Genomic DNA, 21,247 nt, shown 5'->3' on the forward strand with positions numbered 1-21,247 from the left:
CAAGCAGAGTTGTTCTGCCCAGGTAACGTGGAGCCTATCCTTGCAGAAGGTATGGAGCCGACCTGAGGAATTGGGGCCCGAGTCGTAGCGCCGTCTTTCCGATTCCCATTAATCATTTCCAATTTCCTACCCTCCCAAGCACTCCCCTAGGGACTGTCCTAGAGTACGGTCTCCTCACCCAGCCAATTCTATTCACTGAGCCAATGTCTTCATTAATTGGTTTTTCCAGACTTTCAGACACCGTCCGGGATTCTATGTAAGCTGATGCCGATCAGTGTAATAGTTGTCTGTCATTCATGATTGATCTCGATGTCAAGAAAGCAGCTGGAAATACGAATAGTGACCCGAGGGGCGGTGATCCCTTGTAACTGGGATACCCCGAGAAGGACAGACGAAGACATCCTGGGTTAACTCGCTCCGCCAGTGCCCAGGTGTCCCCCTTAACCCTCTGTCATGGTAAATGATAACCATTGTACCTATGTCAGAAGGTTTGGGTCCGCACTCATGCTTCCTAAAATATCCATTAGGTAGACCAACTCCTTCCTCTTGCAGCTTTTATGTATGGAAGTTTTTCCCCTCTTTCACCAGGATCCGTCTCAGGAATACTCCACCGACAGATCAATCATAAGAAAAAGAAAACACAGCAGTGCACCAAGGATGAAGATATATGTGTTAAAATATACAATAATAAAGCAAGTAGTAACTTACACTTAAGAAGTTAAAAGTCCAGTATGCCTTAAAAGTTCTGCCTTGCCAACCGGTATGGTTCCTGACATAGATGCCGTCTTGAAACTGGTCACTCCCACGCGCTGGGTATGACTAGGTATTCAAGCGTGACTCGGCGACTTCCGAGTTTGCGTGCAGCCTGACCCGTAGTCGGTCTAATGCGTCTCCTAGGCCGACAGGAAACTCTCACCTCGGCAAATACTATGCACACGTAGTGCAAGGGCAGTATAAAACTGGAACAGTCACAGTTTGACACTGTACCAGAACAAAGTAAACTCTTCCTCAACGCGTTTCACACACTTCATCAGGCGGTAAATTTTTGGCACCCACATAGAATCCCTATATACCCCTTCTCTCAGCCAAATTGAGTTGCTCTTTTTAAATAAAGTGTATACTCCCTACACGAAAACGCGTAGGAGGGTGTCTACCTCCGTTTTTTAATATGGATCAATAAAAGATAATTTTTTATTTACCATTTTGGCGACCCACTCCATTGGCTGTGCGCCAGTTATTCCTTTTTCTCCAGTACTTCCCATAAACCCTGGGATAAAACAACCTCCCTGATGACTGGGAAATCATGTGGTATCAACACAGCAAAATCAACCCAAGACAAGGTTCCCAGAAAGTCAACACCCGTCACACAGTACTACAAAAATTGACATTGACAATAGGAACATATGTACTCTCTGACGAAGTGCTACGTGTAGCGTGAAACGCATAAGAGTAAACTTTTTAGCCTGTCTGTACCATGCTGTCAACGATTCATTAAAGACTTTTATTAGCATCATGCTGTACCCCTGGACATAGACTTCTTTGCATGGCTGTGCTCTGGTTTTTTCCTTCCTTCTTCGGATCACCTGCATTCCTACATCACGTGAGGCACGCCAACAGAGGAAGGAACAGCGATCATATGCGAGTACTCACAATCCCTATTATACTTTGCAAGTTACATGGGAATCACTGCCTTGGACACCACAGGAACACTTAGGCTCTATGGAGGCGGTCCATATAGGAGGAGAACCAGAGGGGCTGGCACATCATTACCCCTCTGCATTATCAACCAGGACATCAGATTTACACCTCCTTTAATATGAGCTATATACCTGTGGTTACTACGTGTTTGATAGACTGTCGCTATTATGATCCTTTCTCTACCAGCTAATTTATTTTCATTATACTACGTTTACGTGATTGTTACCAATTTATGGAGCACCGTTTTTATTGAACTTTGTTCTGCTGTTACATGCCATCACAAGGTAATTTCATCTCATTCATATAGCTACTTTCAGGAAGTGTCCTCCAATTTTAATTAAATGTTGATATAGCCAAATTAAAGATGGAGACTCATGACAAAAAGTTGTGATGGATCAATGGATCTTTTGTGCTTTTATCCTTACAAACACTTTCTGCCAGTGGAACAATGCAATGTATTGGATTAAAGTAAAACATACCAAAATCAGGGAGTAACTGAACACCTGACATTTAACTAAAATTACAGCTTCAAAGTATCAATTTAGAACCCGTTCTGCAGATTGCTACGTACGGAATGGTGTATTCATGCATTAAATAGGTGGCATATATGGTTTGTATAAAATTCAGACAAAGAAAATAATCAACTGTTTAATATTTTATTATGTTTCCATGTGAATGTTAGAATTTGTACATAATACCTAGTTTATACTTCAGAACAGATCTAATTTAACACATCAGATCGTTAAAAACAAGCCAAAAAACTGGGTTCTCAATTAGCATTTTTCAGACGTTTTACAGGGCGAGCTAGAGTGTTAACCACTTCATTGATTTTTGGAACTCAAATTTCAACTAGAGAGCAGATACAATCAAAAGCAGGAAATAATTATTTGGTCTTTTGTACCAGTAAATTATAGAACATTTATTGAAAAGCAACAGAGTGCTTTGTTTCTGCTATCTGAAACATCATTACAATTTTAAGCATAATATTGGCGTCTGTTGGGATGGAAAAAAATCTAGCAGCCTGTTCCTGGGTAGTAATGGGGTCTAGAATAGTTATCGGTATCCAGGTCCAGGTTGAGTGTAGCCCTGGCCAAATGGGAGACGGTTACGAGCATATGGGTTAGGCCCACTTGGTGGTGGGGTAACAGTGCTGCCAGGAGGTGGGGTAAAACCTGGCCTGGGCTGATAAGACCCTGGTTGGCTTGGAGCCATTCCAGGTTGGGAAGCAGGGGGGACATTGTAGTTAGCAGGCTGGGAGGCTTGTGTAGTGTAAGTCTGTGCCGGGTAGGCACCTGCTTGGTACTGGTGAGAAGGCTGTGATGGCAGTTGTTGTGGCTGGGCTGGAAAACCAGGGGCAGGAGCTTGTGCAGCTTGCTGATTGTAAGCTGGAAACTGCTGGGCTTGCTGTGACGTGGTCTGCTGACTGTAGCCTAATTGGAAAAAAAAAAAAAATCATCAAGCATTCGGTATTGAATGTTATGCCTTCAGTTAATGACCACACCAGTTTGTCAAACGGTTTATACATTTTGTAAAACGTGACAGGGGATTGAGAGACATTAAGAAAGCAGGTACCAGTCTTATGGACTCATTGACTGGAATTGCATATTTACAAGATTAGTAATGATCAGAAATATGCTTCAATTATATTGTTACATACGGTATAAAATGGGAAGAGTGCAGTTAAGATTAAATAAAACCACAACTAGCTATTGTCGTCAACTAAAACTGGTATTGTGAACATATAAGCACAGTGTAACTTACCAGCGTATAAATCTTTAGATATATATACTATAAATGATAAGCACTGGTGCCAGGAATGATGGGTAAATATAGCAAACAAATATTGTAAGACAGGTTAACATGCTCTCCTGCACATATATATGCAATTGCGATTTCCTTTAGCGATATTCGTGTTATAATGTGGCTGGCCGATCCTTAATGTTAGATTAACCATGAACCACAGGCTTCACCTTGCCATTCTCACTTAATGGACTACGTCTCATCTGTCTCTGAAGTTAATAATTCTGACTACATGTAGGGCCTTATCCAATATTGCCATGATAAGTTTCCTTGAAGCTCTCTAGTGAGTATTACAAAGGGATCTTATTATAGCACTGCAACTTCCATGCTCTATGATACTTCTAGACTCATAACGGACAAAAGAAACCCAACATAGCTCCTTGTGGAATCGACAGGAGGTAAAACAGGCAGGAAAGCATTATATAGATATCTCCATCATATCTATACACACACACACGACAAATCACCCAAAAATCTACTCGCCACCTAGCCCCGCCCCCACTTTTTAAAAAATGGAGTAAATTCCTAATAAGAATTGCATGGGCGACTGGGGGGTGGGCGAGTGGGCGACTAGGGGGTGGGCGAGTGGGGGCGACTAGGGGGTGTGAGAGTGGGGGCGACTAGGGGGTGGGCGAGTGGGGGCGACTAGGGGGTGGGCGAGTGGGGGCGACTAGGAGGTGGGCGAGTGGGGGCGACTAGGAGGTGGGCGAGTGGGGGCGACTAGGGGGTGGGCGACTAGGGGGTGGGCGGGTGGGCGACTAGGGGGTGGGCGACTAGGGTGGGTGGGCGAGTCTGTGACTAGTCTGGGTGGGTGACTTACTGGGTGACACTTGACTGCCTGGGTACAATTCATATTAAAAAGACCCCCCCTATACATATTAAACAAGCCCCCCCCCCCCCGAATACATATAAAACAAAAAGCTAACCGAAGACACGTGGGGGGGGGGGGCCTGCAGCACCACTACGTGGAGGAGCCTGCTCGCTGCTGCAGTCGGCACAATGCGGGAGGGGGGGACTGTGGATGCCCCCGCAAGAGCCTGCTGCAGATGGGCGGTGGTGCTGCGGATGTCACGGGGGAGGGGGCGGGGGGCTCCGTATGCCACCGCAGGGACCTGTTGCAGACGGGCCGACCGGGGAAGGGGCTGCAGATGGCAAAGCAGTTGACTGCTGAAGACGGGATGCCCCGCGCAGGAGCCTGTGTAGGAGTGCTGGGAAGGTGGTTGGGGGGGGGGGGGGTTCGCTACCTCTTTGCCACGTGACGTCATAGCGTCCTGTTGGCATGGCAACGCGGCGTTCGCCACGCGGCCATTTTAAATGGAGGAAGGAAGAAGGAAAATTTTAAGGAGGAAAATGCGCCGTAGCAACCCGCTGAAACATCTTGTCGCCAGGGGGTGAGATAGAGATATACTTACGAACACACAGACACATACGCACACGCACGACATGTAACATTTTTTGGGTTTTTTTGTAAACCAAATTCAAGACATGATATCAGAGGTGGTCAGAGAGAGAAACTTGGTTTCTTTTGTAGTTACTTGAAATGTGTTGAATAACAATGAACAGAAGGATAGCCAGTTTCTTACCAGAATACTGCATGCCATATTGTTGCTGAGGCTGAGCCTGGGCTTGCGGTTGGCCTTGTTGAGTAGGATAACCAGGCTGTTGTGGGTACTGTTGATAAATCTGGCCTATATGCAAAATATACATATTTACAGTTTCAGTGCATAGCAAAGTCAACATATATTTAACAAAAGATAAAAAAGCCTTTTCTGCTTATTCCATGAAACAGTATAGTTTTTAATGTAATCATAACAATGAGGTAAATTTACCTTTGCACAAAAGTCACACACACACACACACACACACACACACACACACACACACACACACACACACACACACACACACACACACACACACACACACACACACACACACACAATGGAGGAAGAGCTGTCAATAAGTGCTCTCTGAGATCGCTCCTCAAGATGTATTGTGTAGCACTACGCAATGCATGTGGGGAGCGATCTCAGAGAGCAGAGCAGAGCAGTGACTGATGGCTCTTCTCCTCTGCTGGGAGGGGGATGCAAATCCGTGCACACTGTTTTCTATAGAAATTAGCACCTTAAGTAGAAATATGCATGGGGCTACATTAGGAGTCCCAGACATCCAAGAGACCCCTACATGCGTAAATACAATTTGAGAGTGTTCTATATGATTAATGGAAGGAGAATCAGCATGTGTTTTGTGGTCAAGCAATGTAAAACTGTTGCCATCCCTAGGATGTAAACTGTAATCCACAGCATGCCAGAACGTGTGCTGCTTTTTGCTTTTATTCTTACAAACAATGCTATAACGGTGGATGAGATTAGCACATTTTGGACCAGAGTACGTCAACTGTATTTTTTCTTTAAAGCATCAGTTAATGTTACATTTTTTGTTTTTACAATTCTTCTATATCATTTGGTCCCCTTCAGTTACCAACATCAACTGTAGTCTAAACTATTGGTCACTTGACACATTGCTGTATTGTAACTTGCTGGCGTCTACATTCGTAAAATAAAACAAATCATATGCAATTGGTGTGGAGGAATTGGTTATTAGAAATGTGTTCTAATTTGCTGCTGAACACACAAGGTCCAATATAGCAGACTACCAAGACTTTCATCACTGATCATTGTTGGTGCTCAAGTGGTTTTAAATCTTGCGTGTAAGCGGCAAGAACTCAGTTGCACAAAACACTTTGCATTAGTCTAGCCCATTGCTACATCGTCATTATAGTCTGTTCCATACAGTAAATACATAATCAACTTTCATAGATTCTGTGATTCTCACATCTTTAATAATGTAGCAGACGTCATAAAATCAAAGCCTTCCATCTAAAAAAATAAAATAACCTCGTAGAATTTGGGAAAGAAGGTAATCATTACTCAGAATGGCTTGCAGATTTTATATGCATCCGTTTTTCATCCATCATGAGCAGTGCAGCTGGTGGTAAAACCACCACACACAAAATACGTCTAATCATTTCATTATTTACTAGGACATGCATTTCTTTTAAAGGGGTCAATGCTGTAAGGAAAATGCATTCACATGCAAGAATGCCGCCTAAATCTAGTGTATAAAATGAGTTTTAACCAGCGAGTGTATGTATGATGTAAGTGCATGTATACGTACGTACTGTATACACACATACTGTATACGCACATACTGTACATTTCACCCTCGCACTGAAAATGAAGGCTTGCCTCTAAACACAACAGTATTGTCTTATTGCAGCTTCAACAGGCACAAATGAGCACAGTTTAAGTTTGTGCCGTCATTATCTGATTAGGCAGATACAAGCATCAATCTCAGCATTATGTAACTGAAGGACTGGAAATGACCCTTTGCTGATTAATTGAATAGAACGCGCAGTTGTGCAGCCAATGTAAGTGCGGGTTAAAGCAGCAATCCCTTTAGCCAAACCCTATGATCCTTTATTATTAGTGTTTTTAATACACGTCGGGAACCAGGGGATCCCCGTGGTGAAAGCAGTTTATTTTCATCTCCGAGGACCCCGCAGTACTAGCATTACTACCTGGGTTTGAAATCTCCAATAGAAGGCCACAAAGAAAAATGATCAAAACAAAGAAAAATATAAAAAACACACGTTAACCTGCTACATTTGTATATTTATAAAGAGGACTTATCGCAAGCAATATTTAAAACAGTAGAGGCATGTATGCTCAGGAACTCTGCAAACTGATCAGAATATCATTTTTTCCAATATCCAATGAAAGCAAAAAACACATTGCTATCTATACAATTATGTAATAAGAAGACATTCCCAACATCATACTGAATGCTCGAAGCTATCTTGTTCAATTAGGAATCGAAGATTGGATGCAAATCATCCTGTTTTAGTTCTCAATGAAAAGAGGACATACTATCCCCAGAGACATGGCAGCTTGAGGAAAAAAGACTAGCACTACATTTGTACCCAGATCTTTAAATCTACCTACCCACAGAAACCCAGAGTTTCCAACAGATGTGCAACATGCATCCCATTTAAGGTCAGATATCGGTCACATTAGGAATCTTACTGACATGACTAACCTAATCGTGGAGCCAAATGCCTGGTTTCTACACTATCTGTTCCTGCAGATGTCAGTTCTCAAATCTTGCCACAGCACCTCTTCCTGTGAAAGACTTTGTTAGACTGCAAATGGAACATTTCCACCTCAGATTACCCTCGGATATTATCTGTTTAAAGATGAAAGATTACTTTTGGATTTAAATATGTTCTGAATTCTTTATTGAAAGGTAAAATAGAGTTAAATAATGAATTCCTCAGACCTCAAAATACAGCACACAAATTATCGACACCACTGAAGTAAAAACAGCCTGAGACATACGGGGAAGATCTCATACAATCCTCAAAGTCTGATCAATTATCAATTTTATTTTTGAAAGCTCATCTGACACGACTTTGCTCTATCTGGCAAACACAGCAAGGCACACTCACGATGTGCTAAAGGTGATGGATATAGCGCTATTAGTCAGGAAAGGCTTCCTTACCCCTAACTGGCTAAAGTACTGTCTCCTTCTTCCATCAAAGAACTAGATACATATTTTTGAGTAAGAGCCGTGTCTGTTAAAAAAACAGGAGGTGCGAGACCTTTTGTGTACTTAAGAAATGAAAAATGATATCCAATTACTGTCGTACAAAGTACAAAAGAACCGAATAAACCACAAGCACACAAATACATTTATATTGTTTCAACTTTAGGGGGGAGGGGGGAATTGTCATTATCGTGGTTTGCCACTAATTGAGACTTTGTAATGAAAAGAAGATTTTAATAAAAAGTGCACTTGTATTGTGGCACCAAAACGAAAGATTAGAACCTACCTATAATGCAATCTCACGTTCTATGCAAGTCAACGATTACTTCAGTTTTGAAACTGGGCTATTTACAAAACAAGACCAATTGTAGTCTGGATCTCACCAAACCAATGTAGAGGTTCTCGTCCTCTACATATCGTACACCATTTCAATGTTAATAAATATGTGGCGGATCACTAGACTTACATTTTGCTCTGCTTATCAATATATTTATATATGTACAACAGTAAATAAAAAAAAAAACCCTATGCAGGCATTAAAAAGTAGCATTAAGTAACGACAGAACATGCAGACTGCATGAGAATGTTGTGCAAGATGAATTTGGAAAGGCTTCGGGAACCTCACAAATACCTTCAGGTACCACTAGTGTGCCAGAAACCACAGTTTAGATACCATGAACCAATCTAAAGAACTAGAGAGGTTAAGCAGCAATCTGTATACAAACTCCAGTTGGTTTACTTCTAAACTTTCCACAAAAAAGTCCCAGAAAGGACAGTTTGGCACGGTGCCCAGATAAACAAATGTACACCGACAACAAGAAGGATCAACCTCATTAGTGCATTGGAAGAGTCTGCAACACAGAGCAGAGGTGTTCTCCTCACCCCTCTCCGCTTGTTGGTGGAAGGATAATGTTTGCAGTTTGGATTTCTCAGACACATTTTACTGAGCACCTTCATCCATGTCTACATTCAATATGTGGTGGGGCCATACAGCACTACAAGGGTTACAATTAACTGTTCTCATTTTCCATTCTAATCAGAATCTAGTTTCTCTCGAGACTAGAATTCAGGCATGTTTATAGAGGAAATACTGCATGTTGTGTAAAAGCAATTTAAATTTGGGCAAATGAACGATGTCCTAAGTGTAAAAGAACACTAATAAAATAAGCATTTTCCCAGGAACTGCTCATTTTCCATTGGGATAGGTTATTATAAGCCAATTACATTTTAGCATATATCTTTGGAGCCAGCACTTTCGTATGCCAACAAGCCGTTTCCCATCCCCGTAATGAAACTTGAAAATGAAGTTTACATATGTGCATGCGTAAAATGCTTAATAACTATAAACACACAATGTGAATGTGTGGTATATATATATATATATGCACACACGATTTAAAAAAAATGATGGATCATACAACCACAAAAGAGATGGTATAAAACCAAATTACATAATAGATAAGTCACTAAACATGTAAGACTACACCAGAGTTAGTACAAGATATTCTCCTGACCTTCAATCTGACCTGCTTGCTGCTGAGCTCCTGGGTATTGTGGCTGCTGAGGCTGTCCCCCCGGAGGATGAGCAGAAGAGGAGGAGGCAATGCTATCAGGTGTGCTTGAGCGTTCTTCTACAGGAGCACTGGGAGGTCCTTCCAAGAGAAAGGTTAACAGAATTGACAGTTATGTACAACACGTGCAATTTTCTGTGTACAGGATTCTGGTCTCATCACAGCTTAGTAATGAAATGCTTTCATTGCTAGACTGACCTATGCACCGAACTGCAGAGTGTTAAACTGATATCCCTGAAAAGAACTAAAACGCGCTTAAATCCACATATGCACGCAAAACATGGAAAACAGAGCACAGCAAAAAAGCGTGGAACTGGAGGCCAAGAAGTTCCCCGCTTTTTGCTGTGCTCTCAGTTTTCCCTTTTCCTTATCCTGCACTTACCTGTGGATGCACGCTGCTGCTGCTGCTACCGGATGTCTTCGTTTCACCAGCGGTTGATTTTGTGAGTACCCCTATCATTGAACTGTATGCTGCGTTATTGTCTGTCACTAGGGGATTTGGTCTGGCATTGCGGGGGTCTGCTGGTTCTCGTCGGGGGACCTCATGATCGCCGTGGTCAGCTTTTCCCTATACTTATGTGATTGCCTATGGGCTTCATTCGCTACAGCTACAGCTTTCCGCTTTATACTCAGGACTCCGGTACATCAAGGGTTAATGTGGATGCCTCCGCGTGATGCACGCGTGTCTACTGGGCTAGTAGTGCCACACACTGAGGTTCATTCCTCCCATTGCTACTACTATGCACGCGAAACAAGCACTTATCTCTCTGTTTTGACTCCATTTTTCTAATAAATAATATATATATTTTTTTTTTTTTAAACTTGCTTGTACATGTAAAACAGGCAGCTGTAAAAGTTACAACCTATAAAGTCACTTAGGGATGGCTTGCAGATTGTTCACTTTGCGAAAGATGACAGTCTAAAAAGCAATTATTGTTATGTCATGTTGGATGTAGCATTGGGCTTCTCTGTCGTCTGTTCTATACATATGCCACGCTCAATAGCACTCCATTTTGACACATATACATATATATATTTTGTGGGGGCTCAGGGGTTTCCAAAAAGAGCTTGCAGGGGTTCTGTTTTTTGTTAACCCATTCTCAGCTGTTCCAGCTGGTGGAGGTTAGTGGCTCCTCCTTCCCAGGTTTTAAGCCCGCCCCTCCCCACTTCCCTAGTTTGCAAGTGCCTCATTCTGCTGGATATAGACCCACTGTGGTCTTTCTCCCTCCTAATAGAGGTAAATGAGAATTTTAACCCTAATAGAGGTATATTAGTATTTTATCTGGTAGTGTTAGGACTTGCGAACAGGTGTCCGCCTTGACGTGGCTCGCAAGCTTACAACGCTTTGGCCAAAGGGTTAAACTAAATGACCCTATTTCAAGAGAATATATAAGTATTTTACTGTGTATTTCTGTCATGGTGGATGTAGCATTGGGCTTCTCTGTCGTCTGTTATATACATATATATATATATATATATATATATATATATATATATATATATATATATATATATATATATACACACACCAAGATTCAGAACACATACATTAGCAATAACAATTTTAAAACCAAAATTGGGCTAATTTGAAGTTTGAGCTTTGGGTTGTTTTATGTATTGATTGAGAGGAAAAATAAAATTAGAAGTATTTAGTATTGATTCTCTAATAAACACCTGTTTTAAATCTGGAAATTATGCTGGCATTCACTTAGATATTATCTCCAGAGGAATACATGGACCCATCCCCTGAATCCGCTCCTGTGCTCTATTACTAGACAGCATTAAAAAAAGGAACACAACTTACCAGTAACCTGGTCCTCAGTTAGCCCAAAAGCCGACATGACGTTCTTGTTGATTTCATCTGGATTCTTCAGTGGATCAAAAGCAGACATGCTGGCAGCCATGACTTGGGTAGACTGCTTAACAGAGGAGTCAGGCGCAGTATGTTTCTCTTCTCTATCATCCACAGTTTCTGTTTTGGAACAGTAAGAAAATAATCCAAGTGTTCACTAGGAACCAAAACAGTCTCAAGCACTTTAGGCTGCGCTTATAGCATCGGTGACGCGACAGTGACGTCAGGCTGCGGTCGCTGGAAAAATCAAATTGATTTGACTTACAGTGATTGCACCAAGCTGTCGCGCAGCTTCTACAATAAACGCGTGTGACGGCGGCAATACATTTGTTTTGCCGCTACGTCGTGTCGCCGGCACTATAATGGCAGCCTTAGGCCCGGGCCATAGAGGGGTGGGGAGAGCGGAGGCGCGCTAACGCTGAGGCTCGCCTGCTTCAGTCAGCGCGATTGCACGGACTTGCAGGCGAGCCAGCGTGCGCGAAGGGAGCCGGGGGGGGGGGAGGTGGTTGGAGGCGGGGCAGTGACGTCGCTGGGCCAATCGCCTGTGACGCACTGACGTCAATGTCATGGCGCCGACGTCACGGCGCCGTGACGTTGACGCTGCTTAAGGCTGATTGGATGTTTTCAGCTGACAGCGCGCTGAAAAACAGCTTGGCGCTCGCTGAAAACTCCAAAGCCTGAGCACGCCTGCGGACGCTCGCGTGAGCCCCCTCTCAAGGCATCCTCATTGAGGATGCAGGGGCTCAGCGCTGAGCGTCCACACCGCTCAGCGCTGCTTGTCCATCTATGGACGCAGCCTTACTTACCATTTTCAGGGAGGCTGGTAGGAATTCCAGGTTCTGCAGGGGGCTCTAAGCAATCCAGCAAACGGTTGACTTTGTTGCGAAGTTCTATCAGCTCACGCCGAAGATACTTAACTTGACTGGATTCTAAAGGCCTTGGTTGTCCATTAACTGTATATTAGTGGGGGGAAAAAAGATTTAAAAATGAGTTCATTCTGGAATACAACCCATTAAAATTAAACAACTCTTTTTGCAGCTATTGCCTATATGTGATCAATGGAACCTCATCAATTTAAAGCAGCAAAACATGTGAAATCTTATGGGGTGTTTTGTTTTAATAAAATCAGTTCTGTAGTATTAGACGACAGATAACAAACGGATAACAGTTTATTATTTTTTAGTTTTTTTGTTTATTAAACTCGTAATGCCATTTTATGGGTCTTAAAGCATCCTTTGATTTCTATAGCAGGCTAGCCCATCTACCAAGCCGTGCAGGATCTTTGCAATACTTTCCTGTTTGTGATCATTTGTTGGAAATGTTTGCAGCAGTTTGAGCTGTAAACTGTAACAATAATGTTACCTTAGTAATAGGAGGATACATTGTAGCAGTTACACTGAAAACTGAAGCGGCCATTATGTTAGGCACACATTCAGGATTTGTACAGATGTATAACAGGAGCACCAAACGAGTGCCAGCTTAGGTAAGAATGTAGAATTATTCATTGTCGCATACATTACATATAAAATAAAAAAAGTTGGAAAGTAGTATTGCTGCTTCAAATCTGAGGAAATCTGCTTGCAACATTATAAAAAAGCAACATTTGATTTGTATCGAAAAGCTTGAACTAGGGGTGCCTGTGACCACTTAAAACTAAAGTGCCGGTAACAGGACCCAACGCATCCCATTATTTGGTATGATATTGATAATCACACACTAAAACATCTAAATCATAATGGTTTTCAGAAAAGTCATCTGGCACTAGGCTTTTTAATTCCAACCACTGTATCATGGAGCAGAAAGTACTGAGGAAATCAAAGATGCACTACAAGACAAAAACGCAATCATTTAACTTACTAGGAATACAATATTTTTGTGAGCCACAAAGCAGGGGGGGGGGGGGAGAATCTGCTCAGGACTCAACACAAATGTAGGGTAGCAATGGGTTAACTCATATCCCCAGAAGGGGGAGGTGCACACCAAAAGGTAGATCGGTATCTTTATGTTTGGTGTTTCATTAGTATTATCTATTGACGGTGTGCACTAAGAGTTAGTGATAATTAATACAAAGAAGTGATACTTAACCTAAAAAGTAACTTTAAACAATTAAAATACTGTACACAAAATGATCCTACAAATCATTCAAACCACATGCCTATATCTAGTGAGAGGGCAGAGGTGCTAAGGATTGATTGCCCTTAAGTAACTACCCTCCTAAAAGTTTGGATTTCATTGCAATGTGGAATGGAACCGAGACAACTTACTGGTGCAATATTCCTAGATTTTGCAAAGACGTTTGATACTGTTGATCATGTTATCTTGCTTAACAAGCTTCAATGCTCTGGAATAGGGGAACACGCTTTAAACTGGTTTTACTCATACCTATCGGGTAGATCCCAACAAGTATCTCGGGTTCTAGCACCAACCCCTTGGATATCACCTGTGGCGTCCCGCAAGGCTCTGTTCTGGGGCCCCTACTCTTTTCAGCGTTCATCAATGATCTACCTACAGCTTGTAAGGTAACTTCAATACACTTGTATGCAGATGACAATCGTATATGCGCACAGCCATAGCCTCTCCGACCTTGAAAACTTACTTTCCCAAAACAAACTGTTTTTAAACATTGACAAGACTGCAATAGTGGTATTTGGGACCAAGGCTACATTTCGAAAGCTACAAATGACAGAGCTTCAGATCGGAACCAGCTCTAATACCATCCTAGCCACTGTTACTAGTTTCAAATATCTGGGCATATAGTTTGACTGCCATTTAACATTTGGGTTGCACATTGATACGCCGACATACAAAACCTATGCCAAACTAGGTGGACTTTATAGGAACGATTCCTCCCAAAACCCACTTGTCAGAAAGCGCATTGCACAGCAGATGTCAATACCAATGATAGACAATGGGGACATAGTATATGGTACAGCTCCCCAAACCCACCTTGGCAAACTAGATACCCTCTGCAACTCACTATGCTGCTTTATCCTCCAAGAAACTACAACACACATCACTGCGAAATACTCAAAGAACTAGATTGCTCATCACTTGAGTTTAGGCGCAAAGTGAATCTTTCCTGTCTTGCCTTCAAATACTTTCTGAGCAAGCTACCTGTCTATCTGAACAAGCTCCTCACCCCTACCACATGCAGCACTTATCATCGGAGATCTGACTCCAAAAGACTGTTCATGGTCCCAAGGCTCAAGAAAGTATCCGGTCGCTCCTCTTACCGTGCACCCCAAAACTGGAACAATCTAAATGTCCAATGGCAAATAACAGGTCGTGGCAGCAAAGAGGAGTTTGCTGCCATGACCTGTTTTTTGCCATTGGACATTTCCTGCATTTACTGGACTCAAAGCTCTCCAGTGTGGGGCATTAACCCTTTAGCACCCTGATTTGCCAACTAATTCCACTGCTACTTAGCCTTTATAGTGTTGATGTATACCTTTTAGGTTCAGACCCTTATCATCCAGCTTCCCTGTTACTCACTTAGGGATTAGTTGGTCGGAGTCTTGTGCCTCACAGCCTACCTTCATTCTGTTGGGATATTCAGTGATAGCTTGTCACTGTGTCTCCCAGGGACATTGTTGCCGGGTTTAGGGAAGTACCAGGTGACTACAGTCTACCTGGGAACGGGCCTGTAGAAGGGGTTCCTATACCCCGAAACGTGACATTGCCCCCCTTGCCCCGGACTCCCCGTGTTTTCCCTTTTCTTTCCCTCTCCCCTCTCCCTTTTCCCCTTCCCTGTCCTTGTCCCTGCCCTAGCACATTGTGCTTTCTTTTTTGGTCCTTGTTTGACCATTTTTTGCATCATTCGTGTACCATTAAATACTTACTTTTGGCTGATCCATTTACTATCTGTTCTTTCCATTTGAGTGCTGGGAACATTTGTGGTTTATTGATTATTTGGGAGGAATCAGGGTCCCCCTTGTTCCCGTTATGCATCTATTATTTCACTTTATACAGAGTTTTTGTGTGCTGTCTAATACTGTTTGTTAAGTATTATACAACTATAACTTATTTTATCTTTAACTGTCCAGGCAATGTCTATAAATCTGTTCACCTAAGGTCATTTGTAACCATGTATCCGTCATCATAACTCTGTGCCCAGGACATACTTGAAAACAAGAGGTAACAATGTATTACTTCCTGGTAAAAACATTATATAAATAAATCTGTGGATTAAACCGTGCGTCGGGACAATAAAGGCGTAGGTGCCCGTTAGGGGAGGAGGGGGCTTGGTGTGTTTCATTACAATACTTTTGTGTCTCGTAGTTCTCGTGTGTGGGAGCACATTAAACTAGTTTTCTTTCATCCATAATAAAACACATCAATATTCTACCTGTACATCTGTAACTATTAATTACCTATATTGTTTAAAACTGGGAGAAAGCTTTATTTATTTAAAATAAAAAAAATTTTCTCAAGTCCTTTTGACCTTCCCTACCCCAATACTGAAATGTAGACTTCTTGTCTACCATAGAGGGACTTAAAAAGCACTGCAGAGTATTTGAGTGAAACAAGAGCAAGGCAAAGCCAGCAAAAAGTAGCTCAGCATACCAATGTCCAGGAAGCCCAAATATTTACCCAATGAAGCATGCAAGACAAAGGCATGCCAACGAAGGGTTACAATCCTCACAAGAACAGAATAATATGCAAGTACCTCTAAGGGAGCTCTTTTGGGAGGCTAAATGGACCCTTGCTCCATCTAGACGTTGAACATGGCACATCCTTCATGTCATAGATACCGACATCAATATGCATTTATTTATATCTCATTTTTATTTTCCAAATAAAAGCATCACTTTGTGCTCATGGCCAAAACTAGATTATCCAACGCAATAAACGCCCCGCTGAAGCCACAACTAGTCCATGTAAATCTTCAAATGAACAGCATTTCAATGAGACAACTAATGGAAGGATAGGATTATTAATGCCTGAAGTTAAATGGATCATCAACTAAACGGATGTAATTAGAGGCATAAAACAGAAAGAACGCCACATATGCTTTCTAAGTTACTTCAAAATGGCCTAAAGGGATATAAAACACACAGAGCTGCTATGGCAACTCCTGACACTATTCCAAAAGAGGCCACAATTGAGATATTCCATAGAATACCTTTCCATGTCATTTTATGCAGGGTCTTTACACCCTTGAACGATTTGTTTTTGTATGTTTGTTAAGACAACCCAGAATCAGAGTTGAAACGCTGTGGCACTAGCACCAGCTAGTGGCAGGACCTGGAAATACAGCTTGTATGCTAAAAATAAAAAAAATCAAACTAATAAAATCTCAAAGCCCCAGTTCTTAACATTGATTTTTTTTTTCCTTATAAGTCATGAAAACAGTAGATGTTAACATTTAAATTCTTGGGGGGTTAATTTCCGCATAAATCTGAGCAAGTGCCCTGTCATTAAAAAATAATAATCTAAATAAAGAGATTTATAGACCATATCAATTTAAATCATTTGTACAATACAATTATTCTGAAGATACGTACATTTTATTTACTGAATTTATGCCACACTACATGCACCAAAGGAACAGAAAAGGCTATATATTAATAAAAGCCCTTTAATGTGTGCAGGGTGAATGCATGTTGGCCTATAGAGAAAAAAAATAAACATTTTCTCAACATAAATTGTAGGGTAAAGATGACGAAACAGAAAGAGGTCCTGTCGCATGACAGGGAAGACCCAAATTGCATGCACTCAGACTCTGTAAACAGTATTGGTCGGAATAGAGACAAAAAAATATCCTATTTAGTATATGGTGGATAGAGGTGCCTAAATAGCACAGACATTGAAAAGGTTGCCTTGAAAGTAATCCACTGTCCCCATAGGGGTGTAATGAGAATGTGAGCAGAAGTTAACAACCTTACATTTTAATCATAAATCACTAAAAAAAAATATGGAAGATCAGCTGATAAATCAAGGACCGCCTGCTGCGACTTCGCTCTAGCTCCTCTCCCCGGGTGCACCTACTCGGTACCAACCATCCCTAATTCTAGGCTGACCGGGTATCACTCTTGTTGGGTAAAGATGATGCCCATTGATGGCTCACTGATGTTAGAAGAGAATTGCAAGGTTTCAGGAACACTAAAGACCCTTCTTTAGGCCGATACTCCAACTAAAGCCAACACCAAATATAACCACATTTTCCAGCTTCTATTGCAAAACTTGCCTGGAAAAAAAAAATTAAATAAAAACAGAACTAGAATACAGTATATAATTTACTTACCAAACAGGGTCAGCTTCAGTATGCGACTGCATTGTATGGCAAATGATAAATCAGAGCTGTCAAAGATGGTAATTAGATCTCCATCTGAAAATAAAATACAAAGTGGAATATTTTTTACCTAAGAATGTGTAGTAATTTGGTTTATAAACAGAAGTCTGGAAATCAGAGAATAGGTCATGCTGCTCTGCTAGCAAACTGCAGATACTTTGCAACATATCTGGTTGTGATACTTTGTTGCCAATGTTCCAAATGCCAGAGCTCAGAATAAGGTGGCAGAGGCTGTTTCAAGAGGAAGTGGATATGACTATCTTACTGGTTGCTGTAGCAACCAAAAGGATGATCAGTACATTAAAAAAGGCATTTGAAGTTATATATATTAAAAAAAAATGCAGACAGTATTATCTAATACTACAGAATGGGGGGGAGGGGTGTGTGTGTGTGTGTGTGTGTGTGTGTGTGTGTGTGTGTGTGTGTGTGTGTGTGTGTGTGTGTGTGTGTGTGTGTGTGTGTGTGTGTGTGTGTGTGTGTGTAGAGAGAGAGGGGGTGGGGGGTAGGGCGAGAAGCACAGAACTAATGACCAGAATGAAAGCCTATGCTAAGTTTAGTGGCCAGTTAGCACCATCTTGTGGCAATATTTATTACTTCTCTTCTACTGGAGACATTTCAAGCTGTGTGATGTGGCAAGCCATTAAATAAATGCTGGCAAGGCTAGTTTAATGTAGACAATATTTAAATGGAAAAAAAAAAAATCAGACAGATGAGTCTCTGCCAGAGATACAAAACCTGGAGGAACACTGTGTTCCCGGTGCTGTTTTTTTAAATAGTAGCTTCAGAAAGCTTCATTCTGCAATGTTTTGTGTGGACACGTATACAAATGTGGCATTTACAAGGAAAGGTGTAGTATTTATGTTAAGATGCAAAACAAAAGCATACATCTTAGTTGCCTTTCTAATTAAAAATCACAATATGGCAACTTTTTCCCCAAGCATCATCCAACTCTGGAGACTCAAGCCCTCCGTCTCATGCACAGATTACACATCATTAAAGGGAGGAAAGCTGCCAAATCTGGGAGTGCAAGGACGCTTTGCTTCAAGTCAACTGTATCAAGTAAAGCTGGAGTGTCACACCACCCTACAGTAACATTTAACATGAGACCAGTCATTTACAAGAAATGCTCATTGCATTAGCGTCAAAGAAAGTTATTGTTTGTTAAAAGACCTGTTATTTTACAAACATCAGGTGAATGCAACAAAACAAATGCGCTTCTTGAACTTTACTAACATTTCTCCATAAACCATTCCCAGAATAAATTAGCAAGGTAAACAGAAGAATGAAACCCACTGAACCCTTTATTTATTTTATTGCAGGATTGAGGCAGGGAGTCTCCGGAGCTGAACAGTGTTCATTTCAGTTTCAGGGACCCTCTGCTTCCAGAGATACCTCTGTTGGGGGTGTCGGTATCTTTGCAGTGAGGGAACTGTGTGCCCAACGAAATGACGGTTCAAAATGTCCTGCATCGTGTGGGCCAATAGGAAGCCGTGACATCATCCATTGCGGCTTCCTATTGGTTCACATGACCGGGACATTTAAACTGCACAGAGATACAAGCAACCCCTATGGAAGCAAGTATCTCTGGAAGCAGGGGTTCTCCGGGGGTGAAATTTAACAGTTCAGCTCCAATGATGGTTCAATTGAAAATATTTTACCATTAGTCTGAACTGCCACAAACACAGAGTGTGAGTATTTCCTCATAGATCGGATTTTTCAAGTACAGATATCATTTGTGCGTTGTCCCCCATTCTTTTATGATGTGTACATACTGTAGTACACTATTAGAGATATAACTATTTGTAACTATGCACACCATCATTCTTGCGGATTTAAATACGGGACGGTTATACTTTTTCTCAACTAGTAAAAAGGAGAATAAACTAAATGCTCCCTCTTTTACACAGCAAAGGTACATGTCTAACATCTGAGAAGTCATGGCTACTTCATTTGCACTATTATGGTTACTCGCTCAAGCAACCAAATATACAATAGTAAATAATTGTGCCCTTACCTTGAAAAGAAGAAGACAAATACATAAGATATGTTAAATGTATCAATCTCGCATGAAACTAAATGCTTACTCCCTTCATTGGCCACTTTGATCACTAACAGCTACCACCGTTTAGTAAATAACCCCATAGCACCATCGCTCAAAGTATAAAAATACTAATGGGTATGGAGAAAACATTGAAAGAAAGAAGCTGGGGGAAAGAAATTGTGCAGGGAAGCCATTTTGATCAGGTTAGCTTCTTCACAGAACTATGAGATTAATTAGCATAATTCTTTATAACGCTATGTCCCAAGAGGAGGGAGTAGACATGGCGAGACCATGAAGAAAACCGTTTGCATATTAGTAGAAGATGGAGGGGGGTTGGGAATTAGATGTGAACCTACGTGCAATTTAATAAAAAAGGTAGGTTCGCTTATACTTTGTTCCTCACAAATTAAGATACCTTTGTTGCCCTCGTGTGCAGTTCAAACATTAAAAACGACCAACGGCTGCATTAATGAAACATTAAAAAAAAAAAAGGCTAAGAATACCTTCATCTTTGTACTTGATGGTCACTTCATCATTAGTCAGGAGCTTTCCTCTGAAAACCCTTTGCATCATTAGCACCAACTCATCATAGGTGATGTCCTCATTATGAATGGGAATTCTCCGGATGTCCTCTCCCAGCTGAGCCTTAATGATCAGCTTGCCACTCAAGTCCAGTTGTCCATTCATGGTGGGCTTTGTGATGCCTTAGGCAGCTTAAAAAAATAAAAAAATAAAATTCTAATGAAAATACATATTATTTTATATATAAACACCCATATTTCCATTTAGCGCTAATTTTCAGTCATTAAAGCAGCAAATCCCTCTATTTTTTCCCATTCAATACATGATGGGAACAGGGAGGTCCCCTGGAGCCGACCAGTGATATTTTTTTTAGCTCCAGGGGCCCCTCCAATTCCAAGGATATTTACCGCTGAACTTCATGGTTTAATTCCCGTCAGTTAAACATAATGGCCACCAAGTCTTGGACCAATAGGAAGCGGCAGCATCATCGGTTTCAGTTTCCAACTGTAGTGCTATTCAAATCACCTTTAAAAACCAGAGTGTCATATTTGTAATATATATGTAGTAATGTAATATAAAATGTAATATAAAAATGTAATATATGTGCAGTTCAGTGCTGAGGGACCCTGGTTCCGATCCTGCAAAGAAGGGGGGAGGTAGGGAAGATTGGGGCTTTAGAGCTCATCATTGATTACACGCAGTCCTCGGTTATCCAACGGAACCCGCTCTGGAAGTAGCGTTGAATAGTGAAATCGTCGTAAAGTGAGTCCCATGTTAAACAGTGGTGGTAAGCGCTGGATAACACATTAACACATTCAGGCATCGGATAGCACATTCAGGCATCGGATAGCACATTCAGGCATCGG

General features: G+C 41.5%; 1 protein-coding gene across 3 annotated transcripts in view; it reads right to left on the reverse strand.

Annotated features, from left to right (window-relative positions):
- Positions 1–2,340: 2,340 nt before the first annotated feature.
- Positions 2,341–21,247, reverse strand: part of TFG (trafficking from ER to golgi regulator) — a 32,063-nt gene continuing 13,156 nt past the window's right edge. For 2 of the 3 annotated variants that reach the window (XM_075590184.1, XM_075590185.1), the window contains exons 2-8: positions 20,363–20,572; positions 17,771–17,854; positions 12,333–12,479; positions 11,479–11,646; positions 9,618–9,755; positions 5,082–5,186; positions 2,341–3,128 (exon numbers count right to left, since the gene is read on the reverse strand). In XM_075590184.1, the coding sequence (XP_075446299.1) occupies positions 2,752–3,128; positions 5,082–5,186; positions 9,618–9,755; positions 11,479–11,646; positions 12,333–12,479; positions 17,771–17,854; positions 20,363–20,546 (1,203 nt within the window). In that variant the 5' untranslated portion in view covers positions 20,547–20,572 and the 3' untranslated portion in view covers positions 2,341–2,751. The remainder of the gene's footprint in view (positions 3,129–5,081; positions 5,187–9,617; positions 9,756–11,478; positions 11,647–12,332; positions 12,480–17,770; positions 17,855–20,362; positions 20,573–21,247) is intronic. The other variant, XM_075590186.1, reaches the window with a different exon arrangement.

This window comes from Ascaphus truei, chromosome 3 (assembly GCF_040206685.1).
Source record: "Ascaphus truei isolate aAscTru1 chromosome 3, aAscTru1.hap1, whole genome shotgun sequence".
Classification (NCBI taxonomy): Eukaryota; Metazoa; Chordata; class Amphibia; order Anura; family Ascaphidae; genus Ascaphus; species Ascaphus truei.